At 41.7% G+C, this 15478-nt stretch overlaps 1 protein-coding gene across 1 annotated transcript; it reads right to left on the bottom strand.

Moving 5' to 3' along the window:
* Positions 1 to 6050: 6050 nt before the first annotated feature.
* On the bottom strand, positions 6051 to 7243 carry LOC147632043 (uncharacterized). The gene is made up of 5 exons (XM_086807991.1): positions 7165 to 7243; positions 6989 to 7085; positions 6682 to 6801; positions 6312 to 6593; positions 6051 to 6210 (listed from the first exon to the last, which is right to left on the bottom strand). Exons 1-5 carry the CDS (start codon positions 7241 to 7243, stop codon positions 6093 to 6095), a joined length of 696 nt encoding a protein of 231 aa, XP_086664117.1. The 3' UTR covers positions 6051 to 6092.
* Between the last annotated feature and the right edge of the window lie 8235 nt (positions 7244 to 15478).

Genomic DNA, 15478 nt, shown 5'->3' with positions numbered 1-15478 from the left:
AGCTCCTCATCCAAACTTTCAGAACTGGATGACTCATATCCTGTGATTCCAATTCCTTCGACTTTCTTTTTGCCTTTATCCATAGCACTACTCCCAGTGCTTACACTCTCATGCCTCAAACGTCCTGACCATGGACGTACACTGCTACTCTCAGCTTCTGCTGCTGGCCCAGACATAGTAGTAGAACTAGAACTTGCTTGTGATGGCAAGTTCACAGGCACATCTGCTTCCAGTGACTCAATAACACCTTCATCTTTTGCTTTATACCAACTAGCAAGCTCATCAAACACCACATCACGTGAGATGACCACTTGTCTAGTTTGTGGATTATAACACTTGTAGGCCTTTCGATCCTGTGCATATCCAACAAATATACATTTCTCTGCCTTAGGATCCAACTTTCTTCTCCTTTCATCAGGCACATGCACATAGGCTATGCATCCAAAAACTTTAAGATGTCCAATGTCTGGCCTGTAACCTGTGAGCCGCATCTCTGGCGTGCTTCCATGAATGGCTGCTGTAGGTGTTTTGTTCAATATGTATACTGCAGTAACACATGCTTCTGTCCAATAGTAATCTGGCATGCTCTTTTCATTAAGCATCGCCCTTGCCACTTCACATATAACTCTATTCTTTCTCTCAGCCACACCATTCTGCTGAGGTGTGTACCTGCATGTCAATTGTCTCCTTATTCCATGCTTCCTCAAGAAATGCTCAAAAGCTTTTGAGGTGTATTCACCACCTCCATCTGTCCTCAGACATTTAATCCAACAGCCATACTGCTTTTCTGCAAAAGCTTTGAAATCCATGAATTTTTCCAATACTTCACTCTTCTCCCTGAGAAAGTATATCCATGTCATCCTGCTAAAGTCATCAATGAATGTAACATAGTATAGACTGCCTTTGATAGATGGGTTTTGTGTAGGACCCCATACATCACTGTGCACAATCTCAAGTGGCCTGTTACTCATATTTCCTTCTCTAGGAAATCTCAATCTTGCCTGCTTCCCAAACTGACAGGCTTCACAAACATGCATATGTCCATCATATTTGAACCTAGGCAATCCATTGACAATGCCTCTTGTTTGCATGTTCTTTAATCTCTGTATATTTACATGGCCAATCCTCTTGTGCCACATATCAATATCCTGTACCACATTCCTGCTCTTTGAGAACATGGCTGATTTTAGCTCAGGAATTCCAGCATCCAGCTTAAACAGTCTTCCTTCTTTCTTGCCTTTAGCAATCACCATGTTTAAAGTCTTCAACGAAGCATCCATGCTCATTGAATCTAACCTGTAATCCCTGTTCTACCATTTGACCAACTGAGGCCAAGCTTTTAGTGATCGAAGGCACATACAGCACATCTGACATAGACTTTGTCTGACCATTATGCATGACCAATGGTACACTTCCAACATGTGTAATGACATGCTGGGTATCATCACCTGTTTCCACATAGCCTTTGACATCCATTGGCTTCATGTGCTCAAACCATTCACCATGACATGTCATATGGTTTGATGCTCCTGAGTCCATATACCATGTATCATCATTCTCAGCATTTGTTGTCATAGAACCCACAACATGCTTCATGGCAAACAAATGATTTGCAGTTCCATCATTGCTACTTGATGCATAGTTGCCACCATGTTGTGCATAGTTTCCACCATAATGACCACCACGTTGTGCTCTTCCCCCTCTCAAATCATTCTGTTTGCGAAAGCAATCTCTCGCCATATGACCATATTTGCCACAATAATGGCATTCCACATCTTGCATAGAATTTTGTTGGCCTTGCCAACGTCCTCTTCCACGGGGGTTACCACGACCTCTTTGAGGTGCATATCCACGACCACCTCGAGCACCATAAGAAGGCTGAAAATTCTGTTGTGGAGGTCTATCCTGCCATCCACGACCATTACCACCACGTCCACGTGATGCGAATCTCCCCCTGCCTCTAAAGCCTCTCTGCGAGTAGAAAGCCTGATTTCTGCCATCATCATGGCTAGTAGATGCATCCAAAAATGAATCACTGAGCTTGATTTCCTCAACCAACAAGAGTGAAACCAACTCATCGAAGTCGGGTAGACCTGTACTCCTCACTGAGATAGATGTATCAAAAGATTTGTATTCCTTGCCAACACCACGCAAGGTAATATCCACCAAATCATCATCAGGCATGGGGGCATTTATTGTGGCCAATGCATCTGCAAACTTCTTGATTTCTTGCACATAATCATGTATGCTCCTTTTATTCCTTTTCACATTGTGTATCTGCTGTCGCAATTGAGACTTGCGAGCACTCGTATCTGTATCAAACATCTTGACCAAAGTATCCCATGCATCTTTGGGATTCTCAGCATCCTGAATGTGTATGAGCATAGCATCAGAAATGCATATAGACAAATAATGCAGCACTTTGAACGCTCTCTCTGACCATTGCTTATGAGCAATAAGCTGCCGCTGTGTAGGTTGCCGAGGTAGCTCAGGCTCTGGCTCAGCACCTGTAATGAGATTCCAAAATCCTTTTCCTTTCAAGAAACTCTTTATCCTGTACTTCCATGCCTGGAAGTTCTTCCTATCCAGCTTTTCACCAACAATCTGAACTGGATTATCCGACATGTTGCTCAATGCGTACACCTTCCGCACACTTCAAATCTGTAAATGAGCCTTCCTCAGCTCAACCACACTCCAATTAATGTTCCAGATACTCCAAGATAGCCAACAAACTCCAAATTGGATGTATAAAATCAACCTGTAAGCATCCAAGACGAACTGTCTCACTCAGTGCGGGATACCCTGTATTGACACGCCTTCCAAGGCTCCAAATCGCAATGTAATGGTGCAATCAAGTATAGGCAACTTGCATTGACACCTAATGAACCTCAATGTTGAGTATCAACTCCATTTGACATGTGTAATTATCAATTTTTGAAAACCCCTTTCTCTGTTTTTGGAAAAACCAGAAAAACCAGAAAAACCAGTAATGATTTGGCTCTAATTTCTTCAATATTTCACCAAATTGAGCAACCAGGCATTCATTGGCTTAGCAATAGTGTCCATCAACTCCATGTAAGAGGAATTTGTCCAATTGTAAAACACCAAAGATTAATTGCTCGATTAAAATGCTCTGTTTCTCTGCAACCAGTGGACAGCCTGTTTTAATCAGCTCATTCCCAGCTCAATTAAGCATCATTGACCAAACAAATCACATAGCCCTCTTCTCCAAGATGTAAAGCATCCAATTGCTAAGAAAGTTGTGGAAGATCTCAAGTACCCAATGAGAAATTGAACTCCTCGTAGTCAAAAGACCAGAAAAATACTCTGTTTTCTCCTATCTGGCTGCGCCGCTTGCATTCAGGGTGTTTGGGAGTGATTGAAGTGACAAATGATGTTGTATTTAGGTGCCCAACACACTTGGGTATGTGTGCAACCCACCAATGCTTTGATTTTCACCAAAAATAGGCTCCAAATGCATCAATTTTTGACTTTCTTCTCTCTGTTTTGTGAGAGCTCAAAAACCAAAGTTTTCCACTCAATTAAATACATCCAAATTGCTCCAAACTTTGTTCAAGGCTTGCTCATGGGTTGCCAATACATCCCTCTTTGACAAATGCATATGTCTTTTGCCAGCATCACACATATTTCCACCATACATCAATGTTCCCAAGCTTTAATGGAAACCTTCAAAAACCAGAATTTTGCTTTGCTTTGATTTGCTCTAAAATGCTTTGCTTTTGCCTGTTTCACCTGCAATCCGCTCAAGGATGTTTAGAGGACCTTACCCAGTAGGCCTAGCTTTCAGATCTGATAAGATTCGGTGTGCTCCAAGCTTCACAGCTCCAATGGCAGCTTCACAGCTTCTTTTTACAGCTTCTTCTTCCCTCTTCACTCACTCACTCATAAACCCTAATAAACAGCACAAGGCTCTGATACCATGTTGAAAGATCGGTAGAGGAGGAGGAGACACACACACAGGAGCAAACCCTAATGTCTATTGCAAACCCTAACCATAGAGGGAAGCCATGTCCACTCTCACACAAAGCATAATGCACTAATCCATAATCCACACAACACACAATGAGTTGTGTCCACACTCTACTAACCCTAGCTAATGTCCACACACTATGACCAGCTGGACACGCGGTCATTTATGTCTCACACATGTTCCTACCTAATCTGCCAGCACATAGCATAGCTGGCTCATACTGACATCGAGCTTGAATCTCAACAGCCCCTCTCAAGCTCATGATGTACTGCCGATGAAGATGTAGATGAGCTTGGGATATCAAGACTCTCAACACTGGGGACCCTTTGAAGACAAAAATCCCAAAAGTAAGCTGGAAGATATGTTCTCTCCCAAAGGAGAAAGGTGGATTGGGTATCATCAACATAACTAAAATGGCTAACAGATTGGCTGCCAAATGGTTAGTAAGAAACTAGAAGGATCCCAATGAAGATTGGGCAATTCTCTTAAACAGAGATTTGGAGAAATTCTCTCTAAAGGATTACCCTGTGTGGAAAAACCTCCCTCCAGACCACTCTTTGGTTCAGCCCCTTCCAGATTAAACCCAAAGGTAGCTCCCTCCTAAAGAGCCTTTGGAGAGCCTGGAACACCCTAAAAGGTAACACGGCTAAATCCTAACCCAAGATGGGCTCATGGAGTCCAACGACTCAATTTGGTGGCCAGAAATCAACCTCCCTCCTATTCAACCTCAACAGGTCAAACTAGCTCTCTCTATGTCCAAAAAAGGGTTACAAGTTTGGGATGATATGAGGCATCCAACAGATAGCAGATGGCTTACACAGGAGGAGCTATGCAACAAGTACAGAATCAATCATTGTTGCAGGCAACAATGGACCTATGGGAAGAGCATAACACTCATCTTTTGATGAGCAAAGGTAAAGTTTACAAAAAATCATTCTCGTGGAGCAAAGGTGAGCCACTCCTCCCTATTCCAAAGTCAATCGACCCTACCCCAACTTATATAAAGCTAAATCGGAGATGGAATATTCTATGGGACAGGAAAACATGGAATAAGAGGTTCAAAAATATATGGTCCAGCTTAATCCCCCCAAAATTCTCTTGCCTCCTGTGTGGCTGATTCTCCACCATGCAGTATGGACTAATGAAAGGGCATCGAAGCTGGGAATAGGTCAAAGTGTCTTCCCCATATGTCGGAGGCACCCAAAAATAGTTACCCATCTTTTTTGGTCCTGTTCAGCTAATACTCATGCACGTGAGTTGCTACAGGAATGCCTTTCTTTAGTCAGGATAACTCTATCATGGACTCAAGTTCTTTTGGGCGAATCTCTAGGATGCTCTTCTCATTTATGGTCCTTAATAAGAGCTTGTTTTTTATGGTCTATTTGGTTATCCAGAAATGCATTTGTATTTGAGGCCTTGCACAAGGACCCGGTTCATACCTTAAGCAGCTATCTATGTCTGCAGCTACATATGCTTACAAACATGGACAGAGCTTCTATATCAGCACCAAGAAGACAGCCCTGGAATTGGACAAAGAGATAACAATGAAGAAGCTACAACGCAAGCACCAAGAATCAGTGAGTAGAACCAACAAGAAATTCGACAAGCTCACCCACTCCCAGTTGAATCAAGCATGGAAAAAGAGATACGAATCATCAACTAGAGGGATGAATCAATTATAGGGAAAATTTCAAAACTTGTAGCTTTGAAAAGATCTATCCGCTAAGAGTTATGCTTCTCTGTTTAAAAAGCTTTTTGTATTCCGTTATGTTATAATATAATCCCTCCTCTCTGTTTTAGAAGAAAAAAAAAGCGGCCTTGATTTTTTTCACAATTTTAACTATAAAGATCTGTTTTTAAACTTAAATTTAATAATCTTTGTTGTCATTCAAAAAAAATCCAAATTCTTTTCAGCATATAAGTTAACTATTTCAATTCCTAAACATATAAAATGATATCCCAATGTGCTAAATCAAATCTTGAAAGATGGCTACAAAGCATAACATAAAAGTGCCCTCTAAGACACTTTTATGTCCTAATACCAAACTAGTGTTTAATTAAGAAAAAATGTGTGGTCCTACCTTTTTAGGCATGGGCTAGGCTAACCGTGTCTATGAGTGCTATAGATAACAATGGTGCTCAGCATGGACTGGCAGTCAATACTGTTGTTTTGTACTGTCTGGGTGCTCCCGCCAGTCATGTCCACATAAGCATAGTACCTGTTGGAGGCAATTAGCTACATGTCATACGACCGAGGATCATGGGTGAATAATTTCTTCAAAAGCAAAAGCGAAGTGTGTACACAAAAATTTATACGCACAGGTCAAGCTCCTCTACAAAGTCATTGAATTTTTGCAAGTACTCGTTTGCTTCCGCATCAGTGAGGTTTGCGCCAGTGAGACCTGGAACAAAACCCACATTGGCTCGGGCAGTGCTGATGATGGTCGAGAGGACGTCCGGATGATTGGCTACGTCTCTGAAATAATCGGCTCCTGGGGGACTTGTGGGCGGCTGAATCCCATTCGGCGTATCCGCAGCCAACACTGCCATGCTCATTGCACCCTCTATCTGCGCATCGGCCAAAGACCAGGGCAGCGGTGTCCTGTCATATCACATTCACGTACACGTTATACACACACCCATCTTCTTCTTCTCTTATATCAATTATGCCACGTATTGTAAGCAGTCACCTCTTCAGCGTTCGACTCGCGGGAGGTGGAACGCGTTTTCGACGAGCTGATAGAAAGATCTCCTTATTCTTCACAGCCCAATCGGGGACCTGATCAATTAAACCACCCACGGTTAATTCTCTAAGATTAGATAGATGCTATATTAGATAGATTAGATAGATGCTATATTTCCTCCGAAGTAGGAAATAGGTTCCTGAGGTGCAAAGCGAATGTGGATAGCTCTACATGTCTATCGGACCACTACCCACTGGTTGTGCTGCTAGATGACAAGGATAACAAGATTAGAAGTAGCTAGTTCCATACCGACCCAAAGCTATTTGACCTACCCTGCGTGTAGACCCAAATCAAACATATCTGGGAGGAAGCTTTCAAGGGGAACCGCCCTGCTAGATCATGGTCGGCAGCTGTCAAGCAAACTCAAAGAATGCTAATAGACACCAGGAAGGAAGTCTCCATCATTAGGAGGAAGAGAAGAGAACACACGTATGACAAGCTGAAAGTGCTGGAAGAGTGTGTAAACCCCTCCCCGAGCCAGAGGGAACATGTACTGCAACTCAGACATGCCCTCCACAAAGAGGAACTGATTGAAGGAGAGCACCTTAAACTGTTCTTTAGAAGCTGGTGTGGGTAAATAAAGTGGATAGACCCGTGAAAGAAATGTTCAAGCTACTTAAGAAGAAGAACGCGCAGGACTTTATTCCCCCCTGAGAAAATCAATGGCTCTATTGCAATATCCGAGCAAGAAAATCTGGAGATAGCCCATCAATACTTTAGCCAAATATTCAGCCCCCCTGGGAGTGTCTCCCCAGCCAAATGGCAGGCTTAACAAGAAATTAAAAGAGTTTGGAAACCATCGGTCCCGTTACATCTGGCTAACAACCTGGAGGCTGTCCTCTCTACTGATGAACTGAGCAAAGCCATTGACACATTGAAGAATCACAAAAGTCCGGGGCTGGACGGCCTACCAGCTGAATTCTTCAAGATCTTTAAATCAAGCCTTTTAACCCCGCTCAAGCTCATTTGGGATGAAGCCTTGCGTTTCCAAGCTCTGCCCCTAACTATTAATACAGGAGTAGTGAAACTTATTCACAAAAGAGGGACAAAGAGGAGCTAGGCAACTGGAGACCGATAACAATGCTTAATACAGCTTACAAGGTATTTGCAAAAGCGCTCGCTCTTAGGCTCACCAAACACCTGCATAACTGGGTGAGATAGGAACAGAAGGGTTTCATAAAAGGGCGTTACATCCTTGATGCCATAATCAGCCTATGGGAGGGCATAGAATTTGCAGAGGAATCAGAGCAGGACTACTGCTTCATTAAAATCGACTTTGACAAAGCTTATGATCGTCTAGAATGGGATTACGTCAGGCTGACCCTCCAATGCACTGGGTTCAAAGAGAATTTTATCAGACAGATCCTAACGCTCATTGGGAATGCCCGGGCAAAAGTGTCAATCAATGGTGAACTCTCAAGGCCCCTTTGTCTCAACAGATCGATCAGACAAGGCTGCCCATTAGCCCCCCTTCTATACGCTATAGCCACAGAGACGGGCTGTCCTGGCTTGTTGAAGATAGAATCAGACTAAAGAGAATGGAAGGGATACAACTCCCCAACTCCCACAGACAGATGTGCCTACAGCTCTTCGCCGATGATACCAATGCCCTGGTGGCCAGTAAGGAGGCTTCTTTAAAAGAGTTTTGGCTCTGCCTACAACTCTTCTGCACAGCGTCAGGATCTCTGATCAATCACCAAAAAATGGGTATCAAGTCCAAGGGGCGCCCGACCCCCGAGTGGATTGTGAAGCAAGGATGTCAACTCATCCAAGACGGGGAGATCTTCAGATTACTAGGTATACTGATGGGGTTCAAGGTCTCAATGCACCAGAGGTGGGAATGGGTAATGTCCAAGCTGTCCGCCAAACTCAACAGATGGGAGAAAACCACCCTATCGTTCGCTGGAAGAATCCTTGCAATCAATCACTATATTATCCCGGCTACCCTTTTCTTCTTGGCATGCTGGAGACCCCCAGATCAGGCACTCAGGTCTATACAACAGATTTGCAGCACCTTTCTCTGGTCGGGACATCCCATGGGAAAGAAAATCCCCAAAGTTCAATGGTCATACTGCACTCTGGCAAAAGAGAAAGGGGGCCTTGGAATTCATGACATCTCTGAACTGGCTGACAGGCTGGCCAGTAAATGGATCATCAGAGGATTCTTCTCCCAGAGAAAGATTGGGCGAAGCTTATCACAAGACATCTGCACAGATTCAAACTACTAGGAAAGGCAAAATGGACCAATCTTCCTACGGTGACTATCTTCTTCAGCCCTCATCCGATCAGAGCAGTGGGCAGTGCAGTACTAACGCTATCCTTATGGAAAGCGTGGAACAGGTTTAAAGGTAAGCTCCGCCCTAACCCCCGTCAACATAGGGATGCAGGTCTCAGACAAAATGACTCTGTCTGGTGGCCATGGCTGGAAATCCCTAGAGTTACTGAAGAAAATCTTCACCAAGCCCTGAAACTGCACAAAAAGGGTATCCGAACCTGGGCGGATTTGTGGGACAAAGGGAAACAGGACTGGGCATCCAGGGAGGAAATCAGGAACCGATTTAAGCTGAATAGAGTGGACATAGGGCTGATTGAGCAGAGAATGGCGGAATGGGATGTGGACATCACTTGGAAGATTGGTATCTTTTCCCCTATCCACCCGAAGGCGATCGTGTGGGCGACGGGCAAAAATCTGCTCCCCATCCCTAAAGACATTGTTAGCCCCCCGCTGCATGTCAAGCTTAATGCCAAGTGGGAGGTGCTCCTCGACAGACGCCAATGGACCTTCAAGTTCAAATGTCTGTGGTCCCCTCTAATCCAACCCAAAAAGGCATGCCTCTTGTGGTTAATCTTGCACAGGGGGCTATGGACACAGGAGAGAGCTTGCAAAATAGGGAAAGGATCTGGCCTTTGCCCACGGTGCAAAAGGGAGGGGGAGTCCCTACTACACCTATTTCTCCAATGCAGATTTAATAACCCTATCCTATCAATCCTCAACAAACTCATTGAATGCATCCACCCGAGACCCCTCTCGTGGAAACAACTCCTTTTAGGGGATTCCATTGGATGCTCAACCCCCCTCTGGAACTGTATTAGAGCAGAGTTTTTATGGTTTATTTGGTGTGCCAGGAATGCCGTGTTATTTCAATCATCCCCTCCAGTACTAACAATGCTGCAACATGAACTGTTTCTATAGATGAAGAATGCAAACTCTGCAAGGAAGAAGGAGATCCACAAAAGAAGAGACTTCCTCAAGAAAAGCAAACACGCATGCAACAACATGGACATGCTGCACAAGACGGACAGCATCCTCTATGTCAGGTGGGATGAAGAGTTGGAACATGACATCCATGATATCCGCGAGAAGGACAGAATACTCACTGAGCACCTGCTGGAGATCATCGATATTTACAATAAGGTGGATGACGATGAGAATGCTGTACACCCCAACAGGCCCCCGAGAGCTTGCAACTGTTCTGTATACCCATGTGTGCATGCCCTTGTAATCATGTAACCCCTAGATCAGTATGGTTCTTTTTGAAAGGGCACAGCCCGTATCTGCTATGTAATCGTCAGTCCCTTTTCTTTTTCTAATACAAAATCCCTGCTTTTTTTGAAAAAAAAATGTGAGCAGTGGTGTGTGTGAGAGAGGGGAGTGTGTGTGTGTGTGTGTGTGTGTGTGCGTGTGTGTGTGTGTGTGTGTGTGTGAGAGAGAGAGAGAGAGAGAGAGAGAGAGAGAGAGGATTGTGAATTTGTAGGTGAAGGAGTGTGGAAGAAATCAAACCTCGTCTACCAGTAGAGCGAGTGGGCTTGTTGGTTCCGAGCTTGGGCGTATTTTATAGCCAGCAGCAGCACCAGGTTAATTAGTAGTTACCACCCACACTGGTAAGACGAATCTCCCTCTCAGCTTTTTCCCTCACGTGAGTTTTTAAAAACTCTCGTCCTTTGAGTCCTTTTTTTTGGGGACAGCCGTGGCCAGCAATTTGAAGCCCAATGAGTGATTACCACCCACACTGGTAAGACGAGCAACTTTTTTCCTCACGTGACTTTTTAAAAACTCTCGTCCTTTGAGTCCTTTTTTTTTTGGACTGCAGTGGCCAGCAGGCCTTAAATTTGAAGCCCAATTGAAGGTTTCATCCAAAACTATTAACTTTGGATTTCAATATGGTGTTTTCCCATTTGTGTTAAGCTTCAATACATTATGCTAACTATACTAATCACGAGTTTATTTAAGAAAAGCAATCCAAAATGCTATGCTAGGGTCCAAAAGAAGTTTGTTTTGGAAAATACTATGATATTTGGTTTCACAATGAAAAGATATACTTTTTGGTATAAATTTGTCAACAAGTTATACACTTCGACACTACTATTAAAAGTGCCAATTAAAGGTCACCATTGGGGGAGAACAAGGGTACATTTGAACAAATGTTGTTAGTAATAGTACAATGCCACACTTTTGAAATGACTTGCTCGAGTTTAGATAGAAAGGTAATCCTTATACATATATGTTTTGTTGTTGTGTATGTGTGTGTGTGTGTGTGTATGTGTGTGTGTGTGTATCAAGAGATCATATCTACATATACAAACACTAATAATACCTATGTAGACACATTTCACTTACCCTCATATCCATATACTTTGCGGGCCAAAGTAAACAAATATTTTTATCATTCAAAAGGTTAAAGTACAAAGATTAAAAGACAAAGTTCAAGCAAGAAAAGCCAACAAGTACAAGCCTGCATAGCCTTTCGTTGTAGGCCTTTGGATCTCACATGAAACTTCATTACTTCTCTAACAATATACTACACTTGTCTAGTGGATCTCACATGGATATTGATTACGTCTCCAATAGTGTACTACACTTATGTCCACCCAATGGAGCTCACATGCAACTGCATTACTTTTCCAGTAATGTACTACACTTGTGTCTAATGGATCGTACATGTCTTCAACAGAGTAGTGCACTTATGTCCAACATCTAATCCCCACAAAAAAGCATGGGAGGCTCTCACTCCCTCTCTCTATCTACATACTCATTATATATGCGTGTGTGTAAATATGCGCACATATGTATTATGTTTACCCCTTGCAACTTTACAGCACTTTTCTCATAATTACAAGAGTACTTTAATGAGTACATTTTGACACTTACACCTACCAATTACTCACCCTGGCTCTTTTATCTCATTACTTTTTGTCACACTTGGAGAGTACTTTCCAATAACTTTTCTTACAATTGTAAGAGAACTTCAATGATATGTCCTAGCTCACCCAACCTCATAGATCAATGCCAAATGGCCATGCACCCCACCTACACCCTTGATCCTACTTGGGCAGTTCATTGAATGTGTAGTATCATAATTATTAGTCCTAAGGCTAGTGTACATGGGGTTGACACTTCACAATGAAATCGAGGGTTAGCCAATGATCGTATAATATACCAAATTAGAGAAGAGAGGCATTTTTTAAATATCAATAGGTGACCTTACATTGCATATGCATGCAGGAGGGGATTCAAAAATAGTATTATAATGTAGAATATATCCATATATTCAATTGGTGGGAGGGGGAAAAAACTAAAAATCACATGTATACATGTAAGAAGGGTAAAAATTAAAAAATAGGGGTGTTTGAAATTATACAGGTTTGAATAAACTTGATTATGTAAATAGTGCCCACCACATGGCGAAAAGGCCCTTCTCAACCATTTCAATTTCATCAATGTTTGGCAAAGAGAATTTTGTCACACATGCAACAAGGATACTTTTACCTCTTGCTAGTAATTAAAATGGATCTAGACTAAATATCAAGAAATCAATACATAAAGTCCAAATCTAGCATCCATTTGATGGGCAACAAACACATATAAGAAATCCATATGATTATGATGAAAATAGAAGAAATCCATATGCATAAACTTTACCCAAACAAGTCCCGCATCATATTCTTCCATTGTGATGACCATAGAATCTTGTTGGGGTAGAGCATCGACCCCAACAATGGACCTTACCAAAACTATCTAGAAATTACAACATGCTAAAAATCCCAAGTATTGACCATTTTCTCCATATAAATCATGTCACTTGGTCAAGAAACACCTTCCTCCAGTATGCCATATTGTTGCACATACTCCAAAGATTTCCAAGTAGCCTCATCCATGAGCAATGTAGAACCAGACCCTCTAATCATGAAAGGAGTGCTCTTGAAGCATAGTGGACTGTTATGGCAACCCATTTCGATGTCAAAGCCACTACAAATATCTCATGAAACACTTCCAAAATACATGTTCATGATGCCAAATCATCTACATATCATAAACTACCAGCATGGTAGATCTCATTGAGATCACCAAAAGACTCCAAAAAGTGCCTCTGCCAAATCAATCCATAAATTTCAAAATGCACATCTTTCGTTTATAGGAGTCATAAAAGCCCATATAATGTAAATCAAATGGCCAAACCACATCCTCACATAATAGAGCTTGTTGTTGCACCTAAGAAAGTGGTTGCCATGTATCCTCATCCACAAGTAAATCCACTAAAATGTGAATATCTATCTCATAGACGAATCCCACCAAAACCGGGGTCAAATGGAAATGTATCCTTTTGAAATTCCTTGTCATCCATAATGTGAACATTATTCCAACCACACCGAGGGTCAAATGGTAAAGCTACGAGTATCGCCCCGAAGATGAGGTAATCCATACAACTATGACCGCATGGACAAAATGTAAATCCAAAGCAATGGCTCTCAAATTGCCTCAATTAAATAAAGAATATAGAAAGACCATGCTGGTGACGTGACTAGCCAAGCTTCCTGGGTCAAATGGAAAACCACAATGTAGATCATCCAACCATGAAACAAATGTGTGACCCCATGGATCAAAAGGAAGACATAATGGTGTATCCAAAAATCTAGAACATAAATCCAACACTGCCTCGGTGTAACAGGTACTCAATAATCCATGGTTGTTGCACTGAATCCTCATGTCTCATAGGAATGTCATCCACAAAAAACACCCTTTTAGAAAACTTAGAAAAATCCCAGTAATTTGGCCAATTTGGAGGGTCCCATATGTCCTAAATCCCATAAGTTTTTAAAAAATCCCATTTAATTTGGGACTCTTCTTTTTAAAACTCTTTGCCAGTTGCACATAGGATTTGTAATAATTCATGTTTGCAAGCAAAGAGATATCTTCTCATGAGGAATGGTGGTGTTAATAAACGCCTTTTATGGTACTATATAAATTGATGGTGGTCTTTGATTGAGGTGTTGATGAATATCATTTATAGATGACTATCATTACGTGCATAACATTAAAAAAAACCATCCGAGACAAATTTCACAACATTACTTCAATTTGAGAATAAGAAATTATGGGAAGTAAAAATATTCATATTTGATGACAAATAAAGAAACATAAAGGAATGCTAAGACAAAATCATATCATATATTCCAACAATATAGATTGTGTAATCTAGAAAATGACATTGTATAGAAAAATCCATACAACCTTCTTGAAACCTTGAGGAGAGGAGACCCCATGGCCACACAGTCACATAGGCCCACAATCTGAATACCACTAGTTTTCAATTACTACCAATAAGCTTGCTTGTACTTTATCAACTGCATTGAAAGGGATTTTAAATTTTTTTGGAATCTTATTGCCTCTTGGAATCCATGACCAAACCACTTCATCAACAAGCTCCCAACACTTTGGATCTACCAAATCGCAAGACCAATTCTTTGACTAGCAATCATCGTAAAACTTGGCTATTATTGGGTTTTTCTTCCTGTGATTTGGTGCCCAGTATTGAATCAAAACCTTTTTTTAGTTAGGAGATGATCTATCCATGTACACATGTGACTCCACATGTTGTCGATATCATCCATGGAGATGTGATCATCACCACCTATCATTATCTCAACACCAACTCCTATGCTATTCTCACCCAATACATCAAAGTTCACTAGATCATGTGAATACACATACATGATAACTCCCTCTCCCAACTTCTTCGACTTTCCCTCATTCCATAATTGAATTGTTTGTCCTTCCAAGACTCTTCATAGTTAAATCCATTGAATATTACAATCATAAGCAAGGTTACATGTGATATGTGTTAGTGGGGATGCTAAGAGATGTTAATAATGGGAGAGAAGAGAGGAAAGGATCCGAAGGAACGTAGAATTAATCATCAAAACAAGATGGTGATTCTCAGTTCCTCATTTGATTCGTTGAAGCGACATTCATCATTTGAAGAAATTGGTCTTTGATGATGTCCCTTTGTGTGGCAAGATTCTTGCCAAATTCTATTGAGTAGGACATGTTCCTACTTTCTTTTTCCCATGTGCTTTTTATGTTTTTACGTATATTTAAGTGCTCTTATGAAGAAAATATACATGAAGTACAAGAATTGCATCATATAGACTCTTATTGAACTACTCTGTGATGTTGAAGTAGCCACTTGTTGGTGAGGATTGAAAGAATTATGTTGACTTGCTAGGCTAATATAGATATCTTCACTATGAAGATCATTGATTTGTGAAGATGGTAGCATCATTTGGAGAGGTTTGTAATTTGAAGAAAAAATCACAGGCGATGGGTTGTACCATTAACCAGGCTTTTGACCACTATGCCCCCCGTTCCAGAGATGCACCTGGAAGTTATCGATGGTAAGGCTTTGGTGCAAGTGTTCTCCAGTGCATGAGTATGGATATGTTCTCATGGAGCAGCTGCTACATT

The sequence above is a fragment of the Cibotium barometz genome, chromosome 14 (assembly GCF_041138505.1).
Source record: "Cibotium barometz isolate CiBa-2024 chromosome 14, ASM4113850v1, whole genome shotgun sequence".
NCBI lineage: Eukaryota > Viridiplantae > Streptophyta > Polypodiopsida > Cyatheales > Cibotiaceae > Cibotium > Cibotium barometz.
The sequence above is the reverse complement of the archived record's forward strand: the minus strand, read 5'-3'. Positions and strand labels throughout refer to the sequence as shown.

Coding starts and splice junctions, on each gene's coding strand:
- LOC147632043 (XM_086807991.1), bottom strand. CDS start 7,243: ATGTCTGAGTTGCAGTACATGTTCCCTCTGGCTCGGGGAGGGGTTTAC. Junction 7,086..7,164: donor GCACTTTCAGCTTGTCATAC/GTGTGTTCTCTT, acceptor TTTGCTTGACAG/CTGCCGACCATGATCTAGCA. Junction 6,211..6,311: donor TTTGTAGAGGAGCTTGACCT/GTGCGTATAAAT, acceptor TGCCTCCAACAG/GTACTATGCTTATGTGGACA.